The sequence below is a fragment of the Diceros bicornis genome, chromosome 36 (genome assembly GCF_020826845.1).
Source record: "Diceros bicornis minor isolate mBicDic1 chromosome 36, mDicBic1.mat.cur, whole genome shotgun sequence".
NCBI lineage: Eukaryota > Metazoa > Chordata > Mammalia > Perissodactyla > Rhinocerotidae > Diceros > Diceros bicornis.
In genome coordinates, this window is record NC_080775.1 from 12638956 (window position 1) to 12664573 (window position 25618).

At 35.2% G+C, this 25618-nt stretch overlaps 2 protein-coding genes across 2 annotated transcripts in view; one reads left to right on the top strand and one right to left on the bottom strand.

The window, feature by feature from the left end:
• SEC61A2 (SEC61 translocon subunit alpha 2) overlaps positions 1-25618 on the top strand; it is a 213507-nt gene that overhangs the window by 54460 nt on the left and 133429 nt on the right. The gene's annotated exons all lie outside the window — the stretch shown is intronic.
• The window catches only part of UPF2 (UPF2 regulator of nonsense mediated mRNA decay), a 109543-nt gene that overhangs the window by 48517 nt on the left and 35408 nt on the right, over positions 1-25618 (bottom strand). The window contains exons 8-9 of the mRNA XM_058532417.1: positions 20923-21008; positions 5732-5840 (exon numbers count right to left, since the gene is read on the bottom strand). Of these exons, the coding sequence (XP_058388400.1) occupies positions 5732-5840; positions 20923-21008 (195 nt within the window). The remainder of the gene's footprint in view (positions 1-5731; positions 5841-20922; positions 21009-25618) is intronic.

Here is a 25618-nt window from a genome sequence, read left to right on the forward strand (position 1 = left end):
GGGGTATATGATCTTAGATAATGACATAAACTCCCTGAACCTGGTGGCTCACTTGGTAAAATAAGGATGATGATGATGGTGGTGGTGGTGATGATGATGACTACACTTCACTTGATACTAAGCAATTAATGTACAGGACAAAGATTATATAACTTTTAAAATAATGTTTAAGAAGTGGGTTTTTTTTTTTGCTGAGTAAGATTGTCCCTGAGCTAACATCTGTGCCCATCTTCCTCTATTTTGTATGTGGGACGCCACCACACCACGGCTTGACAAGCAGTGTGTAGGTCCACGCCCGGGATCTGAACCTGCGAACTCTGGGCCACCAAAGCAGAGCGTGCGAACTTAACCACTATGCCACCAGGTGGCCCTAAAAAGTGTTTTAAATGACATCGTAAAATGCTCTGAGTGAGAAATAAAGAATGGAAAATTGTACATACAATATACATTTATTCATTAAAAAACTACAGAGCAAAAAAGATAAAGAAAATATACTAAAATATTAACGGGGTCTGTTTTTAAGTGATGAAATTACGGGGTTTTCCTCCTTTCTTTCTACTTTATATATTTTATATTTTCTAAATCACCCACACTGTGCATGTGTTTCTTTTACAATTAAAGAAATGTAGAAACAAAAAAAGTACAAGGAAGCATTTCAAAAATGATATATTGAAGCTGAATCTTTAGGGGGAGTAGGGCTGGGAAATACATATACATGTTCTTTAAAATCTCCCTGGGTGATTCTGGATGCACACGCTCTTAACAACTACTGTGGAGTATCATACAATTTTAAGTATTACTGAGCATTACAGCTTTCAAAACATGTAACACAGGGGGCCAGCCCCGTGGCTTAGCGGTTGGGTGCGTGCGCTCCACCACTGGCAGCCCAGGTTTGGATCCCGGGCACGCACCAACTCACGGCTTGTCGGGCCATGCTGAGGCAGTGTCCCACATACAGCAACTAGCAGGATGTGCATCTATGACATACAACTATCTATTGGGGCTTTGGGGAGAAGAAGGGAAAAAAAAAAGGAGGAGGATTGGCAATAGATGTTAGCTCAGGGCCTGTCTTCCTCAGCAAAAAGAGGAAGATTGGCATGGATGTTAGCTCAGGGGTTGATCTTCCTCACACAAACAAACAAAACATGTAACACAGTCTATCATCCACAATTATTCTTAAATATTATTGAGGTTAAGGAGGTACAACCTAACTAACATGACAAAATTATAGAATTTTTCAATGAAGTTTTAGAAATCAATTATCTCACTCCCTCGTTTTCAGATGAAAAAACTGAAGGGAAGGCTGTAACTTATTAAAAAGACTAACTTATTCTGACTCCTCGTTCAATATTTTCCAGTCTCATTTATTGACTCCTTATGATCAAAAGGTATGTCAAAACACTTCTGCAAAAGTAAATACAGATGAATTAACATTAAGATTTTCTATATTTTTAGTTCAATAATGTCTCTTATAAGATTTTATCCATATAATCAATCATCTTTAGCAAAAATGGTGCTCACACTCATTTATTAATGACAGCTGAAGCTGAGATTAACTGAATAACTAAATTCACAAGCATGAATAAAAATTCTTCAGATATGTCAAAATATAAAAAGTAAGGATTTCCAAGGCCTATCATTCATTACTCCCTATCGGAAGAACCCTCCACCCCAAAATAGCTCTCTATAACTTCACCCAAATAGTTATTATACTTTCTGTCCTCCATAATCTGCTCATTTTGTTTTACATAAACTTTATTCATTCAATCATGCAACTAATTTCTCAGAAAATCTACTATATGCTAAACACTAAGAAGTCACTGAGTCTATAAATAAGTAAATGTGCCTTCAAAGAAACTTATTTATTTTATTCTATTGACCATTCATCTCCAAAGTAGGGTGGGCAAGACTCTTGATCTATGGGGATTTGGGAAAAAAAAATATTGGAACTTCTATTTATGCTTTTGTTTTTTTATCTCATACTTTTCCATTTCTTTTTGAATGTTTTATAATGCACATAAAATATTTGCTACAATTGCAAATGCATACAACTTATAAGTAAATATGCCTATACTGGGATATGTGGTCAACTTATTTTACCAATAGAAAGACTTGATCAAAAAAGCTAAAAGACCACTAATTTTTAAAATGTCAGTCAGTGAGGGTGATATGCTTATATTTAAATAAAAGTTGTCCCCTCCATTATTAAAGAATTAGGTGAAAATTTGGGGAACACAGAAAACTAGAAAGCAAAAAATATTTTTCAGATCCCCATTATCCAGACAGCCACTGCTAACATATTGATATATAATTCTTTTCTATTCTTTACTTTCCAAGCATTTTAACATTACTGTAAATTTATTATGTGTAAGATTTTATAGCTTCCCTTTTTAGGGGGAAAAAAGCACTTTCTCTATGATATGAAAACTTTTTGGTAAATATCACTTGGAATGACTCTATATCATTTCAGCATTGTGATTACGTGACTGTTTTTTTAATCTGGTTGTTGGGCTTTTAGATTATTTTCCATTTTTTTCCTATTACAATTCATGATGTGAATAAAGCTTTTTTGCGTATATAAAATTGTTTACTTAGGACAGATTCTCAGACTTGTCCCATGTACGAATACCTCTAGGGATCCTGAAATATATTGCCAAATTCCTTCCCCAAATCCTGACCTCAAGTATATGTGAATGATTTCTCATTCCTATTACCTTTATTAATCTGTTAGTCAAATTAGCAAATCTGTTGTTTTAACTAGAATTTCTTTGATATGAGATTTCACACAGTTTTGTTAACCAGCCCTATTTCTCAGGTGAGGTTCTTAAACAGGGCACAAATACAATCAGATCGTGACAATATGGGGAGCTAGATCGAATGCAGAGATGGGAAAACCTGGTTAAAAAGCTCTTCTCATAATTCAAGCTATGGAGAGTGAAAGACAGTGACACCGGGGATGAAAAGGGGATGCTAGATTTGAGGAGGTGTTTTTAGAAGACAGCATCAATAGAATTTGGCGAACACTGGGTCCTGAATGTCAGAGGGGCAAAGTAGAGGTAGTTCTCTTAGTGATGAGATAAAATATACTGGATATTTACAGGGAGAATATAGAAGTTGATATGAGGAAATGAAGGTTAAAGACATTTTGAGAAGAAAATCATGAGTTTGTTTTATGGACATATTTAGCTAGAAGTACATGAGAATTTACTAAGCACCAGGAGAGAGGTTCTGGCAAGAGATATGTATTTGAAGTTGCTGGGAAATAGTTGTTAACCAAACCCCAGGTAAAATGTGTTCCGTCAAAAAGGAGGGTGAAGCAAGAAAGTCTGGGGAACACCAACATATAAACTCAGCTGGAAAAAAGAGTGAGGGATATTGAGAACAGCAATCATAAGTAAGAACCAGGAGCGAGCGGTGGTAGACAAGGGAGAATTATTATAATAATAATACTTTATATGCATTATCTCACTTAATCCATTAGAACAATCCTATTTAAAAAGATACGAGTATCATCCCCATTTAACAGGCAAGGAAACCAAGGTTTAGAGCACTTGAGTAACTTGGCCAAAGTTACAACACCAGCACATGGTGGAGCCAGAATGACAGTTTCCTAAAAAGCAGGGGAGTCCAGCAGTTTAGCATCTGCAGGGACATCACCTAACATGAAGCCATTAGGAGGACACTGGTGGTCTCTGCCAGGGTGCTATGACAGTGAAACAAAGGGTAAATGTCAGAATTAGAAGACACAAGTATACTCTAAAAAACTTGAACAAGAAGGAAATGAAAGAGGATGGGGAGGAGGGTGCAGTTGACGGTTTTCTTGTTGCTATTATTCTATTTTCATTTACGGATGGGAGAGTGCTGAGCATACTACAGCCTAATAAAAAGTCATTGACAAAGTCTGCAGATTTAGGGGTGGGGAAATACAGATCCTGGAGGAAGCAGAAGCAATCAATGACCTCAAGTGCCCTCTCTTCTTTCCCCTGAGAGCAGTGGTTCCCGAAGTATACTCTTAGAACTTTGATATCCTCCTAGTTGTAATGAAGCATTATATCAGTAACAAAAAAATGCCAATTCCCCCAACTTCCACTCCAATTTTCAAAGACGGGAAGGGAAGTACACATGAACAGAATTTTCTCAAGTTTCTCACCAAAAGCACTAATTATGCTTAGTCCAACAATCTGTGTTTTGTTTAATTTTGGATTTGGTTGAGGGGTGTATGCATATAACTCATAATGCAGTCATACTGTCTGCTAGTAAAACAGTTTCCTGTTTGTATGATAGGATTAAATATATCAAGAAGAAGATTGTAACTTCCTATGCATCTGTCCCTGATCTAGCGGCATTTATCAAAGTGTGTTCTTTGAGTGACTACATATTCAACCCGCACCGGGAGGTTCACAATGCACATTATCCTAGTAAAGCTTTGAGAATTCTTACAATAAAACAAAAACAAAACCACTTAACTTGCTTGATCTCAGTGTTGCTAAACCTCTTTAAACATAGAAACCTATCCTTGCTTAATACTATCTATGAAAATCCAAAACGTGCTTCAGCAAAAGCTGGCCCAGAAAAATCTTAATTACAAATCTCATATTAAGAAATTAACACCTATGGCAACAAGCCTTTAGATCATTCCACCCCTTGCTGAGACTTTCTCCTTCTTCTGAACTCAGGCACTCACTCTCGAATAATTCATTTGGCAATTAAGCACACAATTCCTTATAATACCGAATATACTTCTGGTTTAAACTTCTATTTCACTGACGCTTTTGTATTTATGACTTATCTCCCCAACTATATTGAGATTGCTGACCTCAGGAATTATGTCTATTCTGAGTGCTCAGCAATGCTACTTATTTGTGTATATCGGGTGCAGTCAACTGTATACTTAGCATAGGAAACACTTATTTGCATTCCAAGCAACTTGCTATAAAACTAAATTCTGTAAACACTATTTTTCCATTGGCTAATATTAATACTTGAATTTCATGTCTTTTCAAAGAACACTTTATCAGTGTTCACTTTCAGTCACCTGTAAGGTATCATTTTTCACCTTTCAGGCCTATATTTGCAACTTTATCACCTCCACAAGATGATTGGGTAACATGTGTTTGGGAGAACCACTAACGGGCAGTCTGTTAAGATTTCCAGGACTGGAAAGGGAGGGAAGCTGTCTGGTAACAGATCCCTGGTACTTACCAGGGTACTCTTTAAAGAACTCACCACTATCCACAGTAAAGATTCTTAAGGCAAGAATCAACAACCACCTGGGCTACGACAGCATTTACTGAGATCAGAGCATTTATGGAAACGCATGTGCCCCTAACATCTGGAGCCCCAACACCTAAACAGGCATGCTACAGGCACTGTGCCAGACTCGGCACGGCCAAGCCTGTGTTCCTTGTGGGAACACCAACGAGGCCTGCTGGCTCTCTCGACCTGGGAGAATGGTTTTTACTTTACCAAAGCAAAAGAGCAGTACCTACAACGGGCAAACAAGGTAGCAGCCACAGCTCTCTTCCAAATTGGAATATCACTTATTAATTTCAAGTTTTGTTGAGTAAATTTACATTTTAAAAACTTAGAAGTCCATACATTCTGAACTGTTATACCACTATCAAATTTCAAAAATATGCTTGCCAATAAAGTAATCATATTTTTAAACTAAAGAATCCTCACTCAACTTATAAGTTTATATATATTACAAAATAAATGCTTAAATACATACATGAAATCTGAAATCCCCCCTCAGCATGGAACAAAGATCCTCTGCTACATCAGACATGCAGGGATGCAATGTAGCAACCAATCTTGCATAAAATGGTAGCAAATCCAACCTGCAAAAGTTATATGTGATATGTGTAAAAGAAAAGACACACCAGAAATAATTCATTTTAAAATTTAAACTTTCTCAGATATAGTCACACATTAAAGGATTATAAAAACTATAATCATACAGACGTGCCTATTTTTTGTCATCATAATGAAGTATATGCAAACTCAATTTGCCTTGTGAAAGCTTATTAATAATCTGATATTTTCCATTTAGTGCATTTATCTGCAATTTCACTGAGTATGCAATTTTGACAAAATATGAAATACCAAGCAAAGAGAACACTAAGTTTTGACATGGTTTAAATTTTTAATCACATAATTACCAAGTAAACAAACCTAAAGGTAACAACTTAAATAGTGCAAAAAGGAATCCTTTTAAACCATTTTCTTCATCTGTCCATGAATAAGTTATTTGAAAGCCTCAATGTCTAAAGTTTAAAAGGGTAACCAACAACCACAAAAGCATATAAGTCAAAATAATATCACAAAACCCACACACTAACTTCTGTATTTTACTCAATACAGAACCCAATTAGATTCTCATGCAGTGCCTATTTACTCTTACTTTAGACAACAGATGGCAAATATGTTGTTACTCATGCTGCCACCCCTTTCCATTATCAAAGCACTTTCTCATCAACTTGGATGCAGCTCCAGAATCTTGCTTAACATCGCAGTCTAGGGCGCCGCTACTAATCAGAATCAACAAACAAGCTAAAATTTATTTTTCATTCTTGCCACAGACATTATTTCATTATCTGATGATTATCCGACGATTCAACACTCAGCAGATGAGATGCTGAAGATGAGAAGCAGTGAGGAACTAATAAAACAGCTGCACTGACAGCAGCAAGTGATGGGAGTTGACAGCGAGGAAGGACACTAAAAACTGTAAAACTTCAACACAAGAGCTCAAAAACTATTGACAGCCTGAAGCCATTTAAAACAGAAATAGGGCCTGCCCCGTGGCTTAGCGGTTAAGTGCGCACGCTCCGCTACTGGCGGCCCAGGTTGGGATCCCAGGCGCGCACCGCTTGTCCGGCCATGCTGAGGCTGCATCCCACATACAGCAACTAGAAGGATGTGCAACTATGACATACAACTATCTACTGGGGCTTTGGGGGTAAAAAAGGGGGAGGATTGGCAATAGATGTTAGCTCAGAGCCAGTCTTCCTCAGCAAAAAGAGGAGGATTAGCACGGATGTTAACTCAGGGCTGATCTTTCTCACAAAAAAAATAAAATAAAACAGAAACAAATAATCTTACAAGTCTTAATTATCCCTGAATATATCACTATAGAGTTAACACATGAAAATGGTTTGATCATCAGAGAAAAGTCTGCATACCATGAAAGGTTTAGAATGAGATCGAGAAAACTCCCAACACGGACAGATTAAGCCTTCATTGGAAGAAGGGACACAGTAAAGAAAGGAAGAATGAAGATAAACTTGAAAGGTAGGGTCAAGGGAAAGAAAGTGCTCAAATCCACGCCTGAGAGTCTCAAAAACTTTGTATTCCTCTTCGACTATTATAATTTCTTTAAAAAATTCTCATTTATTTAGTTCTTACTAATGTGCCAGGCCCTGTCCTAGGCATCTAATATACATTATTTAACTTGATTCTAATAACCACCCTCTTAGGTGGATATTATAATCACCATTTCAGAAGTAAGGGAACATGGGGGCCGGCCCCGTGGTTAGTGGTTAAATGCATGCACTCCGCTACTGGTCGCCCAGGTTCGGATCCCAGGTGCACACTGACGCACCGCTTGTCCAGCCATGCTGAGGCGGCGTCCCCCATACAGCAACTAAAAGGATGTGCAACTGTGACATACAACTATCTACTGGGGCTTTGGGGAGAAAAAGGGGAAAAAGAAAAAAAAAAAAAAGAAGGGAACAGATGTTGAGAAGTCAAGAATATGGTAGCTTTTCGGCAGAATCTCATAACTTTTTTAAATGCATCACATCCTTCTTTAAGTCCATTATGTAACGATCTGAATAAAAATTAATGTTAAACTTTATTTTAAACATTTCTTTAAATTATTTTAAAAGTTTTATCAATTGAAAGTTAAGCTCCTGTCACATAGAAAACGTACACGTGGGTCACGTTACTCCTTGATGATATTACAAAAATGAGGTACTCCTCTAAGATACTCTCATAAATATGTAGTAATTTTCTTCATGTCTGCTAGTGCAAAAAAAAAAAGCCTGGGGCAAAAGAACATTTAATTTTCCTGCATAAGAGATGGATTCATACTAATATCAAATTTACTTTCTAAATTTTCAAACTTTAGAATATTATATTTTAATCTATTTATATTATATTTTAGTTAGAATATTAGGTTTCTCATTTGTTTTTCACATCCACTTCAGCAACACTGGTTTTCTTTTTCTGTTCACAATCAACTGCCAAATACAAATACAGAACTTTAATCCTATGCCTAGGTCCCGTCACCCCCAAGTGCCACAACTACAGGTCAGAAAAGTTGAGACACACGAGTCGAGGGCATGGGATAACAAAGAGCACTGCAGCAGGAGTCAGCAGGCCTTGGTTCTCATTGTCTCACACAGTCCTTCTGTGACCTCGCAAACTGATCTGACCTCATCTGCCACTACTCTCTCCCGCTCACCGCTCCAGCCTCACTGGTCCCTCACTAGCGCTCAAAACGGCAGGCAAGCTCTCACCTCAGAGACTCCGTGTGCAGTGGCTGTTCTCGTCAGCTGGAATGCGCTTTCCCCAAATATCCACACTGCTTACTCCCTGTCCAAGGTCAAGGCTTAGTTCCAATGACACCCCCTCATTGAGACCCATTCTGAATACTCCATTGAAACTGCAAATCTACCCCTCCCACCCCTCCCAATCCCCTTACCCTGCACTATATTTTTAACACAGAATTTATCACCTTCTAACATGTTATATAATCTACTTAGTTGTTGTGCTATCGTTATCTTGCTTGTCACCCTCCCACACTAGAAGGTAAGCTCCATGGGGGACAGTTTACCAGCACTCAAAACAGCGCTTAGAACATGGTAGGTGCCCAACAGGTATTTGTTAAATAAAGATCTTAAGTATATTGTTACCTTTTGGTCTAAAATATTCTTCACTACACTAAGGAAGTGTCATCCTACTTTTATAAGAATAACGCTAAATTTGACAGGTTTTATATTTATCAAACAAAAGTTAGCTTATCAAATATCTTTTACACAATTAATGGAAAAATCATACAGTTTCTCATTTTCCCTACTGATATTATATATATTAATAGTTTTTCTATTGCAAGTATCTTTTTATTCCTAAGATCAATCCTCTTTGATCATGTTGGATTTTTACTTTTAACATACTATTAAATATAATTTGTTAGTGTTTTACTTAGAATTGTTCTATCAACATTGAAAAGTGAGCTTGGTCAATACTTTTAACTTTCTTGCTCTTTTTTTGTTAGATTTTCCCTATTTCTTCATACTGTGAAATAGCAAGTTCTTTTCTGTGCTCTGGAACAACAACACACCAGAGAAATTACTTGTTCCATAAAAGACTGAAAGAACTCAGTAAAGCTATCTAGTGTTAGTTTATTTAAAATGAAATTAACTGATAACTTCTTACATTTTCGTCCATGATCACTGGTTGTTTTATTTTGTCTTGAATCAATTTTTCCAAAAAATTATCTGTTTCACTGAGATTTTCAAGTGGTTTTTAAATATTTCTAGCATATCATCTGGCTCATTTCTTAAACTTTTTAATGTTCTTTATATTTTCTAAATGCTTCTCCATTTGGATTTTTTTAAAGAACCAGTTCTTGAGTTTTTAAAATTAATTTTAATCTTGGTTGTCTTTTTCAATGTATTTTTTAATAAAATTTGAGATTATAACACCTAGCATCAAAAAATGTTAACCAAACTATGTCATTTCCTTCTTCTTCTTTTCCTGGGCAAGTCACTTATTTTTGCTTCATTTTTTTCTTCTTCCAATTAGCCCAATATACTTCAAAGCTTTTTCTCAGCCCCCAAGGAAAGGAAGATATAGTTATCCATTTCAAAGAAAAGCAGTCTATGAACTAACAACACAGGTAAGTGCTTTCAGCTTCAATAGGGATTTAAAATAGTTTTAAGGATTCCCTAGAAGATCTTAACTCTTTTAAGCCTTTCCAGGTGGTTAGTAATCCTGGTTTCTGCTTCTTCTGATGTTGGCCACATGGAAGTAAAGTTAAATATTCCATTTTCTCAGAATCCTCTGCCCCAACAAACTCAACAAATCCTTCTCAAACTAACAAGTTCCTAAAATTCCTCTTTTTCCATTAAACCTTTTACAATTAAATGGATAGCTGATACTAAATGCCATCCTGCCCAATTTAAATCTTCAAATTGTGACTGTTCATTAATTCACAAAATAAAATTCCTATGTTGTAAAGAATGTAATAAATTATATATTTTTTCAATATTAGTCCAGCTTAAATGTGCTTTCCTCTTTTCTACCTTCCTATAAATGCAGGCCCAAAAGGGAATGGAGTGCTAAATGCTATACTGATCACATTACAGTTATTAAAACACAAAATAAAATATTTTAATCAACATAAAGAGCAAATGTGTATTATAATTTAAACCAGATATATATTTTCTTTAATTTGACTTTTCTGAAAGTCAACTAGAAAATAAACTTAGATTCTTCCTTTGAAAACTGTACTCTATAATCTTCTGAGAGAGTGGTAATTATTTTTTACCAAAGGTTAATGAGTGAACCATTTAAAAAGATTGCTTTTTTCTTAAACAATAATAAAATCTTGCTTGTACTTTCAAGGTCTCTTGAATCACACATGTAAGTATCCTGCTAGCAGTTAATGATCTTCAAGTTAGTAAACATCCAGTCACTAACTACAAGTACTAACAAGAATGCAGAAACACACACACTTTTGTTACTGAGGAGGAAAAAAGAAATTCCTAAAGGTTTTTATCTTGTAATCAATCAGTTTTCTAAAAAAAGTCCAGCTTTTTTTTCTCTTTAAAAATCTAAAGAATTTAACTGTTGAAAGCTATTAATTTTATCTCTGTGTTCAAAAACGCCTAGGAAAAAATGAATGTGAAGGAACACTGTTACCGTTCAATTGGAGAATAAAGAAGATTTTCTTCATAAGAAACACTAAAGCAGATGATGATTCAAAAAAGATGAAATGTAATAAACAAAAGACTGGAGCCATTTACTCTGAAATTGACAGCCAAATCTCGGATGACTTTTCTCACAATGTTGACGTTCCCAATGCAACAGTGCCATCAAGTGGTATAACATACTAATGGATCTCAAAAAAATCATTTTTTCAGTTCCCAAGTTAGCATGAGGGAGGAGGAAGTCCATTTAGAAAGTCTCTCACAAAAACTCCAGCAAACTCGCCTAAAAGCTGAATCAGGAAAAGCTGTCAAAAATCAAGTAGGGGGCCGGCCCTGTGGCTTAGTAGTTAAGTGCGCAAGCTCCACTACTGGGGGCCCGGGTTCGGATCCCGGGCGTGCACCGACTCCCTGCTCGTCCGGCCATGCTGAGGCCACGTCCCACATACAGCCACTAGAAGGATGCGCAACTATGACATACAACTATCTACCGGGGCTTTGGGGAGAAAAAGGGAAAAAAAGGAGGAGGATTGGCAATAGATGTTAGCTCAGGGCCAGTCTTCCTCAGCAAAAAGAGAAGGATTGGCATGGATGTTAGCTCAGGGCTGATCTTCCTCACAGAAAAAGAAAAAAAAGAGAATGAAGTAAAGCACTTCACCTCTGAACAGTAATCTTTTTACATTAATCTAAAAAGATTCTTAACATCCATCTGCTAAAACCTGGCTAAATCTGTATGGCTTCAAAGTCACTAAAACCAATACCAGGTTCGTCTATATTTAAAACAAGGAACCTAGAGATTCTTAGGTACTTTCCCTGATTCTGACTTGACACTCAAACGTTTACTTAGGTGATGGAGCCTTCTGAAGTGCTAGGAGTGTCATACATCTTGATCTACGTGGCGGATTCATATGTATACTTAAGACATAAACACTTGATGTGAAATTTCAATTATATATGTGTGTGTATAGCTATATCACAAATTAACTATAAAATAATATGTAAATATCTAATTGAGATTTCTAGTAGATTTCGTATCTGGGGAGTCCTTCAAATTAAAAGGCTGAGAGACATAATACCAGCCATTTGAGATTTTTTTTAACCACTATTTATTTAATGAAGGAAGAATACAACTGAAAGTTAAAACACTGCTTCAGATCAGACCTTTAAGAATTATAAAGATGAACTAAATCAAATTTTAAAACTTTTGTGCTGCAAATGATACCAAGAAAGCAAAAAGACAATTCATAGAATGGGAGAAAATATTTGCAAATTATATCTGATAAGGGACGTGTACAAAGAATACATAAAAAACTCTCATAACTCAATAATAAAAAGACACAATTAAAAAGGGGGCAAAGGATATGAACAGACATTTCTCCAAAGAAGACATAAAAACGGCCAATAAAGACATGAAAAGATGCTCATGATCACTGGCCATTAGGAAAGTGCAAATCAAAACCACAATGAGATACCACTTCACACCTACTAGGATGGCTATAAGCAAAAAGGGACAATAACAAGGGTTGGTTAGGATATGAAGAAACAGCAACCCATGCTGTTGGGAATGTAAAATGTTGCAGCCACTGTGAAAAACAGTTCGGCAGTTACTAAAAACGTTAAACATAGAGTTACCATATGACACAGCAAGTCTACTCCTAGGTATATACCCAAGAAAACTGAAAACATATATCCATACAAAAACTTGTACACAAATAGTCGTAGAAGTATTATTCATAATAACTAAAAAGTGGAAACAACCCAAATGTCCAACAATTGATAAATGGGAAAGAAAATATGGTAATCTATACAGTGGAATATTAATGCAGCTGTAAAAAGGAAGGGAATTCTAATACATGCTACAACATGGATGACTCCTGAAAACATTATACTAAGTGAAAGAAGCCAGGCACAAAAGGCCACATATTGTATGATTTCATTTATATGAAATACCCTGAAGACGCAAATCTATAAAGACTGAAAGCAGATTGGTGGTTTCTTAGGGCAGAAGGGAAGGTGGGCAGAGCGGAAACGGGACTGACTGCAAATGGACATGAGGTTTCTTTTAGGGGGACAAAAATGTTTCACAATTTGATTGTAGTGATGGTTGCATATATTTACAACATCAAATTATATACTTCAAATAGGTGAATTTTATAGCATGTAAATTATATCTCAATAAAGTGGTTTCTTTTCGAAAAGAAAAAAACCTGTAAAGAACCTTAAGAGTTATTTAATTTAGTGCCTCCTAAACCAAACAATACAAACTAGGGTAAGATGCCTAAATTCTCTTTAAATTTCCTTCAGATCCTCACAGTCGTAGGCACTGAAATAACTATTAAATAATTCATTCTGGTTTTGTTAGCACATTTTTTGGTCATCTCAGGCTGGATGGGCTGGATGGGCTGGATGGATGAAGGAAGGAATCCTGGCCATAGCAAGGAATAAAGACACTCAACAAGGATTCGTGTCCTTTGCGAAGGGTGGGGGACACAAAATGCCATACAAAGAGGGAGGCTCATCTTACTGAAGGGGTCCCACAGAGTCTAGGTGGGCATGGGCGGACAGAATCTAGGTGAAAGCAGAAGCTAAGAGAAGGTGCTAAGTATTTCCTTGCCTCTCTCCCCCAAAGTGTCGCAGCTTGCCTCTAAGTCCAGAGGGCTCAAAGAGTAACTTGCTACCCCTAATATCACCTAACTGGTCACCCAGGAGAATATTCTAGCCTGCTCACTCTAGACCCAATCCTCTTGGTTTCCTTCTTACCTCTCCCCTTGAAGGTTATCAGTCATCTCTCTTACTCAAAAAATGGAGAAAAGTTTATGAGGACACGAGGATGGGGAGAAAGGGAATGAGAAACAGAATGAGAGGAGACTTATTGGCACTTGACTACTATCTTTCTATTCCAGCCTCCTAGGGACCACGCCATAATCCTCAAGGACAAGCCAAATCTTGCAGGTGGGGTAGAAAGACACCTGAGGGTTAAGGACAAAAGAAGACCTTCAAAATTAAAGGCCTTTCTGATCAATAAAAATACACAGCCAATCAGGAAATACCAACCTAGTCCAATACTCTCCCTAATAGGCCACTTTAAAGATGTGTAAACAGAGGCCTTGGCTTTCCAAGGCACTCAGTAAGGAACATTAAAAAGACTGAGAGTTTTATCTCAACACTGAAATCTTTAGAAAAGACTAGACAGTACTATATATAATAGAAGAGTAGACAAATTAGACATCTGTTCTTACACAAATTAGAGATTTTTATATAATTCAGGTGATTTGAAATGTATATAAAATATAGAAATGTCAGTAAAGAGTAACAGCCAATGCTACTTATAAATTCCATGCTTGAACAGGCTGTCCTCTACCAGCCAATCCATAATGAACATTTCTTTTACTGTTTTCAGTAAGTAACTTACTAGAGAAATAAAAATTTAATGACTAAAAACAAATCCCTGCATTTCTGAAGCAAAGGCAGTGGTGCTAACCCAATGCTCCATGTGCTTCTCTACATTCTCCAAATGTTCTTGTTGCCCTGGCCAATGGGCTAAGAGTGAAAATGATGTGTCACTTCTTGTCCAAGGTACATAGGAATAAGCTGGATTCACATACTGTCCTCCCACGCCCTGGCAACCCTGGAAGCTATGGCAGCAATATAAGATGAAGTTTGTAAACTTCATTTTCAGGGAAATTAAGAGATATATAGTCTGTAAACTCAAGTGTTGCATAAGGTTTGACTGCAGCTGCCAAATTAGTCCAGATTCAGTGCAAGGTAAATTAGAGCAGAAGCCACAAGTGAAAAGTGAAGAGAGCTAACCCAAAGAGGGCAGATCTTCAAAATTTATTAAAATTTATTTATTACTATTATTAACAACAACTTTTTTAAAAATAAAAAGAAGGAAAGAAAAAAAGAAAAGGAAAAATTCCTTAAAACCTACCAAAGTTCACCAGAAAAATATTGAGATAAAATATATGAAAATTCTGGCAAAATGTTTTCCCATGATTTTAAAAATACTAAAGGAATCCTAAAAGAAGAAATGAGGAACAGAGCACCAGGAAGAATAGTCTTTGCAGAATGCTAAGAGGCAGAGGATGGAAAAAGACACTGAAAAAAGTGATTACAGTCTTATGTCCCTTAATGACACGTATATGTTCCGAGAAATGCATCGTTAGGCAATTCTGTTGCTGCTCGAACATCACAGAGTGTACTTACACAAACCTAGATGGTATAGCCTACTACACACCTAGGCTATACGGTACTAATCTTACGGATCAGTGTCGCTGACTGAAGTGTCATTATGCGGCACGTGACTAGTGAGAATATGATAGCTAGAAAATAAGCAAAGGACATTCAACATATGCATAATTGGAGTACCTAAAAAGAAAACCAAAACAAGAAAACAAAATAAGTATCTAAAGATATCTAAAAATTAAAATCAGGAAAACTTCCCTGAAGTATTCAATATGAAAAGTGAAAGGACATGGAGAATGACCCAAAATGATCAACACTGAGGCATATTTATTCTAGGAAAATCACTGGATTTATTAGAGAAAGAATTATTTGGGCAGCCATATAAATGACCAAGTCAATTATAGAGAAGAAAAAGAAAAAAAAAGCAGGCTGGCCTCAGATTTCTCAACAGTAATACCAAGTGCCAGATGACTCTGGGGTGACATCTGCAAGACATTTAAGGGAAAAGGGTATGAGCCATCGATCCTATCACCAGCTAAGCTGTCCTTGAAGTAAAAAATCCACAGATACATCATTCTGAACATACAAGAACTCAAGGGATATTTTTTCCCAAGAACTCTTCTGGAGAAAATTACTAGAAGACAAACTTCAGCAAACCAACAGATAACTGGGGAAACCAGAGAAAGAGGACTGGCAGGGAGCACAGAATATTTTAAATTGCAGAATTAAGATAAAAACAAATGAGGGGGTTAGAGGGACAAACTGGAATGTAAACGCTATATTCCCTATCAGGATATGTTATCAACATAGAAATAAAACAGAGGGAGGATGGAAAAGAAGTTGGAAAGTCAAGTAAATTTGCTGCTTGCCCACTTGTAATGCTGAAAGTTACATACCATTCAACGCTGAGAAATCAAATAATACAAGTATAACCACATTTAAGAGTAAAACAGCAGGGGCTGTCCCGGTGGCACAAGCGGTTAAGTGCGCATGCTTCGCTGCAGCGGCCCGGGGTTTGCCAGTTCGGATCCCGGGCGCGCACCGACGCACCGCTTCTCAGGCCATGCTGTGGCGGTGTCCCATATAACGTGGAGGAAGATGGGCATGGATGTTAGCTCAGAGCCAGTCTTCCTCAGCAAAAAGAGGATGGCAGATGCTAGCTCAGGGCCGATCTTCCTCACAAAAAAAAAAAAGAGTAAAAAAGGAAAATATTAAAGAAGACAACATTATTGATTAATATTGGATGGGTGAGGAGAGGGAATGAGAAGAAAGGAAGAGAACACAAGCTAATTTTAGCATTACTCATGGTAGGGAACAACGGAGACTGTCTAAACAAATGATCACTAAGCAAACCTACAATTGTAACAGTAACTACTAAAATAAAAATGCAAACCTTCCTAAAATCAGAAAACACATACACTCACACATGTACACTAAATAAAACATACAAACTGATCACATAATGAAAACTTTTAAAAAACTAAACCAAAAAGACAAATAATATAACAGAACTCAGACCAATCATACTTGTTTTACTAAACATGTAAATAGTCTAACTTACTTACTATAAGAAACATAGTTTCAGAATGGCTCTCAAAGTAAAATTCAATTCAATAATGTACAAAAGAGACCCAACTAAAATAAAGTTATTCTGAAAACTGAATATAAAAGGGCAAAAGTATACCAGAAAAAATGTAAATAAAAAGAAAGTAGAAATCGTAACCTTAATATCAGGTAAGGTAATAATTCAGGCCAAAAAAAGCACTAGACAAAGACAGACACTTTATAATGATCAAAGGTGCAATTCACAATGAGATGTAACTTTTATCCTCACACCAAATAACACAACAGTAACGTTCAGAAAGGTGCAATGATAGTAGTTACTAGGAAAAATGACACACTTTAATTCACCTCACTCAGCCCATGACCTCTGGGCAAGTGGACAAAAAAGGTCAAGAAAACGGAAAACCTTAATAAAATAGTTATTTAATAATGTAAACCTGCCCAATCAATACATTTAACTCTGCACCATAAAAACAAAGAATGTAACCTTTTTCAAAAATGCTCGTGGAATGTACATGAAAATTGAGCATATATTAGGCCACAAATAAAATTTCAAAAAAATTCCAGAAAGTAAAAATAACAGATAGTATCCTCTAATTACAGTGCAATAAAAATATGAATTATTAACCAAGTCAAAAAACAAAAAAGTTCCACTACCTGGAAATTTCAAACCTCTCTCAAACATCTCCTTAGGTAACAAAGGAAATACAAACTGAAATTGGAGAATTTCTGGAAAACATAAGAATAGAAATCACCACATGACAGAACTAAGAGATACAGCTAAAACCATGCTCAGAGGACAACAATATATTAAATGACAAAAAAGGAACAAAACGAATGAAAGAAACCAAAAAAAGAAGAAATTAATAAAGATAGCCAAAAATAATGAGTAAAAAGCATTAAAACAGTAAATACATAAATAGTAAATCCAGAAGCTATTTTTTTGATGAAAAATACTAAAATGGATAAATCACTAGCTAACATAACCAAGAGGAGAAAAAAGAAAGGGGAAACACAAATATAGCATTGCTTGTAATGGCAAAGACTGGAATGTTCAAAATGGTTAAATATAGTACATTCATAAAAAGAAACACTGCAGCTTTAAAAGAAAAGAACAAAGGAAATCTTTATGTATTGATATAAAAAGATCTCTAAGATACATTGTTAAGTGAAAACAGTCAAGTTCAGAACAATAGGTACAATAAGTTGCCCTTGTGTAAAAAAACAGGAAATATAAGAATCTATTATTGTATTTTCTTGTATATGCAAAAGAAAATTTGGAAGGATACGCAAGAATCAAGACAGTGGTTTCCTACATGGAGGAGTGGGAATTGGGTAGACGGGGAGATGAGGATAGGAAGGATACTTTTCAGCATACAATGTTTTATACTTCTGAGTTTTGAGCCCTGTGAATGTATTACTTATTTTTTAAAACAAAATTTTAAATTTTCATATGACCAACAGTACATTAATTCATCAAATACTTTCAAGGATTTACTGTGTACTAAACTCTACACTTGGTGTTGGAGATAAAATGAAAAGATTTCGTCCTCTCTTTTAAAGAGCTTACAGTTTTTACAGCTTGGTACGGATATAGGCAGCAAATCAACATTGGGATATAATGTGCCTAATTCTTCGTATGAAGACATTATGTTGCAAGTGCTATGAAAGAGTACCTATAGCTACATAAGCAAATAATGACGGTTGTTCAGAGAAGATAGCTCTTATGCTAAGACTTAAAGAGTGAGCCAGAGATTTTCAGTGAAAAATAAAGGATATCCCAGATAGAGTAGAAAGCAGAGGCTTGGAAGTAGAAGGGCGAAGGCTATTCAAGAAATCACTACGGATTAGGATTTCGCAAGAGGAAGAGCGCCTAGGATTAAGACTCAAGAAGTTGAAGAGGGGCTAGATAAGAAAGGGCATTAAACATCAGGTTATGTCATTTTATCACCTTCTACCTGTCAGGCCTTGTGCTAAGTGCTGGGGGTAAAGAAGTAAACATGGCCTCCTTCCTGCAGCTTAGTCTAGAGGACAACGTCTGGGGAAACCAAGAAAGGTTTTTGCACGAGTTTGATGCCGTGCCCCTTCCTTCTCTGGCTCTCTGCACATACTGTTGCCTCTACCAGAACACTCTCTCTACATTCCCTTTTCTCACCGATCCGTAGCCTAGCTAATTCCTTTCCCAGGACTCAGACTAAATGACGCTTGTTCCAAGCAGCCTTCTCTGACTCCTGGGACTAAATCAATCAGTTCCACTTGCTATACACTTCAAGGCATGCTGTGATTCTTCTTGGTAACTGCACTTAGAAGTCTCTTTCTTCCTCTCCAAACTATAAGCTGTGTGAATACAAGAGCTGAATCTGTCTTGTTTACCACTGTATCTCCAGCACTAATCACAGTATACAGTAGACCCTTAATGAATTAGTTAATGAATGAATAAATTTTAGAACACAATTTAATCTTTCCTGATCATTCAGGCTGATTATAAGAAACCTAAACTATTACATTTATACATTTCAAGTATATAAGACAATGTAGTCTCCTCCTCATGGCTCCAGGATGCTATGCATTTTAAGCATTTGTATCTTTATTTTTTTTCTCTCATCTCAAACCGTAAGTTGTCACTTCCTACTACTTTCAAGTCTATGCTTCTAGCAGATTCCAACTATTTCTAATTTGCAGCTATCTGCTGAGCTAAGCAGATAAATTCAGTTATAAAAGATATAACTGACATAAGACCAAATAATATTATAAAGTTTTTGAGAATTTGGGGGGCGGGGGGTGGACTGAGGATACAGGGAGATGATGCTCTTTTATAAGTAAACTACTTAAATATCACTGTATGATTTCTTTTGTTAACAAAAGCCTTTATTTTTGCTAACTTTGGTTTATTCTATGAAATATAAGTCCAGATAATTTTTACTACCTGTTTCTTCATTCAAATAAACAGCTGCAAAGAAAAATATGAAAGTAAACATTCCACTGTATAAGGTAAAGAAAAGAATCATTTGAAAAAAATTGGTCCAAGATATTGAGGAAAAAAATATTTGAGTTTTCATCAATTCAAGGTGTATACTTTTCCCCATTTACAAATATATGAAAGTGGAATGTCTCACAATGAAAGCTTTAAAAGTAATTTGCAATATTTTTCTATTTTTCAGTTGTACATAAAATGGTGCACCTCATAACTGATGACACCTTAGATTTGATGAAATGCAGTATATAATTTTATATAATAAAAATATTCATCTATATAACTTTCTCAGCTAGATAATTCTTAATTATTTACTCACTTATATTAAGCACATTCCATCTCCCTTGCCCCACCAAAATGAAAACCCAAATGCTCACATTAATCATGCTGAGAGGAGATAAAAACCAATATGAAAAGAAAAAAGAAAAGTTGTGATTTAGTTTCATTGAGAAACCTTACCATTAAGAGATCAAGGGCCTCTACCAATGAATGGACCAAATTAAAATTTTGCTTGAGAAACCTTTAGTGAAATCCCTCAGAATCCTTATCTTTTGGGCAAAGTATCTATCTTAGCCATGTTGTATGTAATCATCATAATTGTTAACAAAATTATTTATTTATTCATTGTTGAATAAACAGAAATGGATCTCCTCCAGGTTCCTAAGGTCAACAGTCTATGAGTGGTCCTGAAATATGCAGGTGAAGTAGGGGTTTTAATTTAGTGTAATTTAGAGCATTAGAACTCTTTAAAAGCATTATGCAACTGAATATGTTTCTTGAATTACTAGCAACATAATCACTAACATGACTTTCAATTCTAAGCTACCATAATTACCATAAGAACTTGAAATTTTTCATTTAAACACAATTGTAAGAATTAGATACACTCAATTAGTCTGATCTTTACATAAAATAAAAACTCTCCAAAAAACTTACATGCCATTATTATTTCTTCTCCTCAGAGGCAAAAATGTAAACCAATTGCTTCTAACACTAAGTTATTATTCTTATTCTTATTCAGTTACTATTATTCTTAAACATTTTTTCCTAAAATAACAGGTAAGCATCAGAAGAAATATTTCTACTAGAGTTAATGAATAAAAGAACAAAAATTAATGAGAAACAAGTTCTAGAAAATATGCTAATAATAATAATGACATTTGTTGACAAGGGATATTTTTAAAGAGATAATTAAATAAGAACTTTGATCTTACAATCATCACTGCAGAGTAAAAACACTATCAAATGACTTTTTTTAATACCCACCTTTGTCTGGGAACTATAAAGAGCGCCCGTACCAACTTCTTCCGATTTGCTTTTGTGTTCATGTTCATGCAAAAATCCATTGCTGCCTACAGGAGAAAAAGCAAACTTTTTTCTTAAAAAAAAAAAAAATCTCGATTTAGCTACTAAAAGCAGAAATCCTTCATGCTACCATGGATTTCTACTTGCTCCTAAACATTTCAAAATGGTTTTAAGACACTAGTATTGTAAGCATATCCCAAACTAAAAGATCACTAAGCTTAAACTCTTCTCTCCTTATATATCTCAAAATATGTGTTTCATAAACTTTTTTAATTGCAATCTAGTGCAAGAACCAGAACTTTGAGTGGGTAGATTGAAGACCTACATGAGATGTTGGCAAATGATTCTATGAAATGTGCAATCAATGCCTTTGACCTCATTAATGTCAAGTAAACCAATGTTAATATCAGGAAAGTTTTCTGACAGAATTAGGAAGTAGCAAGAATAGTTACCAGGAGCCAAGTAAATTACTAATGCTAATAAGGATAATCAAAAAGGAATAAAGATGAACTAGGTATGAGACAGAAGCAGATTATGCTCAGGAACATGTAAGAATGAGTGCCTCAACATTAACTAAAAAGGTTTAGTGTCGATAATCAGACTTGGTAACTTAAACTAAAGAAACCACATCATAGGACTATAATAAACACCCACAACTGTTATTTAGTATTGCAATCCACCATTCTATATTTTAATAACAAAAATGTGTTCGATATTTCATCAATGTCTAACATCTAATATAAGTGTAAAAGAAAAGCTATGAGAGTGTATCTTCTGCGAAGCCACTGAAAAACAAAAGTATGAGTAATTGGTATTTTTAAAATATAAGCATGTATATTTTTAAAATGTTAAAATGATTTCAGTATACTTGGCTTAAGAAAATAAGTTTAAGTTATACTTTAAAAAGGAATAACCTATTATCAAATAACCTTTTGAGTATCTCAAATATTTTCCTTCCATAGGTTCACATGATTATTTTATCATGCATCCTAATCTTTAGGTAGATTTGAGGATCAGATACAAATAAAAGATCCTCAGATTTCCCTTAACTGTAAAGGATTTCTATTCTTCATTATAGACAGTGATGCACTAAAACTCATTTGCTTAAAACTTTTGATGAAATAAATGGCACAACTAATGTTGATTAGATTCAAACCCAGGAAACTAACACACATTGAAAGTATTCACCAAGACTGAAACTCTACATTAATATTAGTCAAGAGAGTAAAATCAATTTAAATTTTTTCTTCTGCTTGTAAAGGGAGTATAATAAATGTTATTAAATTTTACATTTTGTAATATTAAAGCTTATTACAGCTAATTAGAATAACAAAAAGAAAAGCTGAAAATACACTAAAATTCCTTCAAGCAAGTCACCCATATGAAACACTGAAAAATTCTGGACCTAGTAATAAAAATCCCAAAGGTCATGTACTCAGAAAAGAAAACTGGTTAACCTCAGAAAACTATACACACACACACACAAACCTCTCAAATCAACAATTTTGAAAAATTTAATATTAAGAAAAATTCTAAATGACTAATAATGGCCTACGTTTCAACATAAATTAGGAAACAGGAAAAATAAAAAGTACTTCAATAACTATTTAGAATATTATCCTTTAAAATACATATGTACTTTGCATAATCTATCTAAATAAATTTTATAAAAAAGCAATAAACACCTTTGCTACCACAACAAAGGCCAGTTAGATGGGAAAAAAACCTATAATGTTCAAAACTCTCCACAGATTTAGGAGTTCATAAAGCATGTCAACACTTGGTATACACAGTAGGGGTTCAATAAATATGTAGAATAAATGAATAAAAGACTACATGAGTAGAAAAACTGCCAGAATTAATAAATTTGAGGAAATTAAAAATAAAAAAAAGTTTCACATGTACATTACTTCTTAGATTAAACCAATCCTGCCCTATGGGGAGAAACAGAAGCAAAGGCGTTGCCTTGATGCCTGTCTGACCGGATTACAACCGCTGCTTGACAACTCAATAAGCAGTTTTTTGAAAACTTGTTTCAAAGCATTTTGGGTAAATGAAAGACAGTTCAACAATCATTTTTTATTTTATTAAGTAAAAACAAATTCTTCTGATCATCAAATGCATGCAGAAATAAGCACTACCATAAATGACACTAACCAGAGAAGTCACCTAAAAGAAATCTTCACTTTGGGTCATATACTGTTACATAATTATTAAATTCAAAGAATTCTTAGAGTTTCCTATTTCCCAAATACTTTTCCCTCTTAAGCCATTTGGACCTTTGCCAACATACATGGAAGAAATTCCTTTCATGAGGAAGCTGACTCCCAGAGGAACCCACTGGGGTCCAACAGGGCAAGGTGGCCCCCCATTTTTCATCTGACCCTCAGAAAGCTAACTCAGAATTTAATATACTGTCATTACTGCCAATAGTTCTTAATACTGAGTTGGGCACTAAAGGAGACTTTTCAACAGATTCATAACAATAATGTTACTAGTTACAAAACTGATGAGATACTTCCCACCTTCAACTTTCATTATAGTACTCAAAATAGGGTGTGAGGGGGAGTAGGGGTGTCAAGGTATCTCTCTTTCATCCTGTTTATATCCATTGAATATATGAACATTTAGCAGGGGAAAGATTCAATCATATCCCAAACTTAGAAAAATAAGCAACTGTTTAAGAGGTGGTGTCTTCTATATTCTATAGAAGAAAGAAAAAAAGAGACTTTCTCTTAAGAAGACAGAAATAAATGCTGTAATTACTAAGGTTTTGAAAACTGTACATTGACCTAATCACTCCAAGAAGTAAGCCAATTTGGAATTACGGTTTCAAGCCTATTTGATTACACAAATAGTTACTGAAATACATCTAAGTTATTTGAAGAAAAGCTAAACAAGCTGAAAGTCGAAAAATAACCTAACTTCTGTAGTTCTCTACAGGGGACCCTCAAAGCATTATGAGAGGAAAAAAAAGATAAAAGATTACATTACACTTTGACCAAAAAATGGCCTAAAGCAACGATTTTCAAACTTTGGGTATCAAGAGCCCTTTATACTCTTAAAAATTATTAAGGACCTGAAAGAACTATTTATGTGGGTTACATTTATTGACATTTACTGTATTAGAAATTAAAACTGAGAAACTTTAAAAATATTAATTCACTTAAAAATACCAATAAACCTATTAGTTGTTAACGGTTTGTGTAAATAATTATATTTTTGAAAATGAAAAAAAAATTAGTGACAGAAGAATAGCACTCTTTTAGAAGACAGTTGGATTCTCTTATCTATTTATGCATGCAATCTGCTGTGATGTGTTATTCTGGATGAAGATTATGAAGAAAATCAGCTTCATACATATATATATATATCTGGAAAAGGGAGGTGTAATTTAATATCCTTTTAAGTTATTGTAGATATTCAGAGAATCAGAGAATGTATCAGAGAATATCTACAATTATCTACAAATATCTACCAAACTTGACAAGTGGTAGTTTCTTAAGGGTTAGTTGCAAAGTCGAATCTGAAAGCACATCAATCAACTTTTCATGCTCTGTTAGATTAAAATCCACTGGGCTATCTTGCACTTTGAGTGCACCTTCAAGACCCAAGCAAGATTTTGTTAACGTTGTGTACTGGTCACTGAGAACACCATTTCAAACACACACATAATAATATAAAATTACATTATTTAATATTACCACAATCTCATCAATAAAGTCTCTTCAGAAAAGAACTGGGAGGTGTAAAGCTTATGGTAATAGACATAAGTTTTCCTAAATTCTAATTCTGTTGAGAACTCAAATTTGTTCATTGGCAATAAATACTTTTAGTTGTTTTCCTTGAAGTGAGAGAGGCTCACCTTATTCATGTTAGAAAACTGTCCACTAAATACCCAAGTTTGAATAACCATAGTTTGTCCATCAGCTCTTTCAAGTAAAAATGGTATTCTATGAAAAAAGCAACAAGTTCAGCTTGCAACTCAAACAAGCACACTAGTGGTTTTCCTCAAGACAACCCTGAGACGCAGAAGTGCTTTACATGTCCTTCCCATTTCATCAGATTAAAAGGATGTGTCCTCAAAGGTTGAAACGAAATAAAATCATCAATTTTTATGAATTCATCAAGGAGATTCTTAAGTAAAAGTGGCACTGTTTTTTTAATTGCAAATGCATGACAGTGAAGAATACAATGGCTACTAGTACAGTTTGCTACCACTGCACCTTGAATATAAAATGCCAGCAGCTTTACCTATCATCGTTTTTGCAAATGTCAAAAACAGTGAACAAGGGAAAAACAAAAACAAAAACAAAAAAACCCTAGTACTAGTAGGAATAGTTTTGACTTTATAGACCCCCTGAAAGTGCCTTGGAAGACACCAGGAAGCTATAGAGCATGCTTTAAGAACTTCTGGGGTAAAACAGTATTTTCCAAACTGTGGGGTCCCTATGTGAAGGGGAAAGATGTCAAGCCAATAGGATTCTAGAGACAGTTCCACCTCCAAATAGAACATCTACCAATTGGCTCCAATTTTATGTGTTTACTTTGGATTCCTATATAAGATGACATTTGAAGAAATGGTTCATTCCACGGCTAAAATAGTCTGAAAACCACAGACATTCCTAATTAGAGCTCTCTTACAAGGTCTATGTGC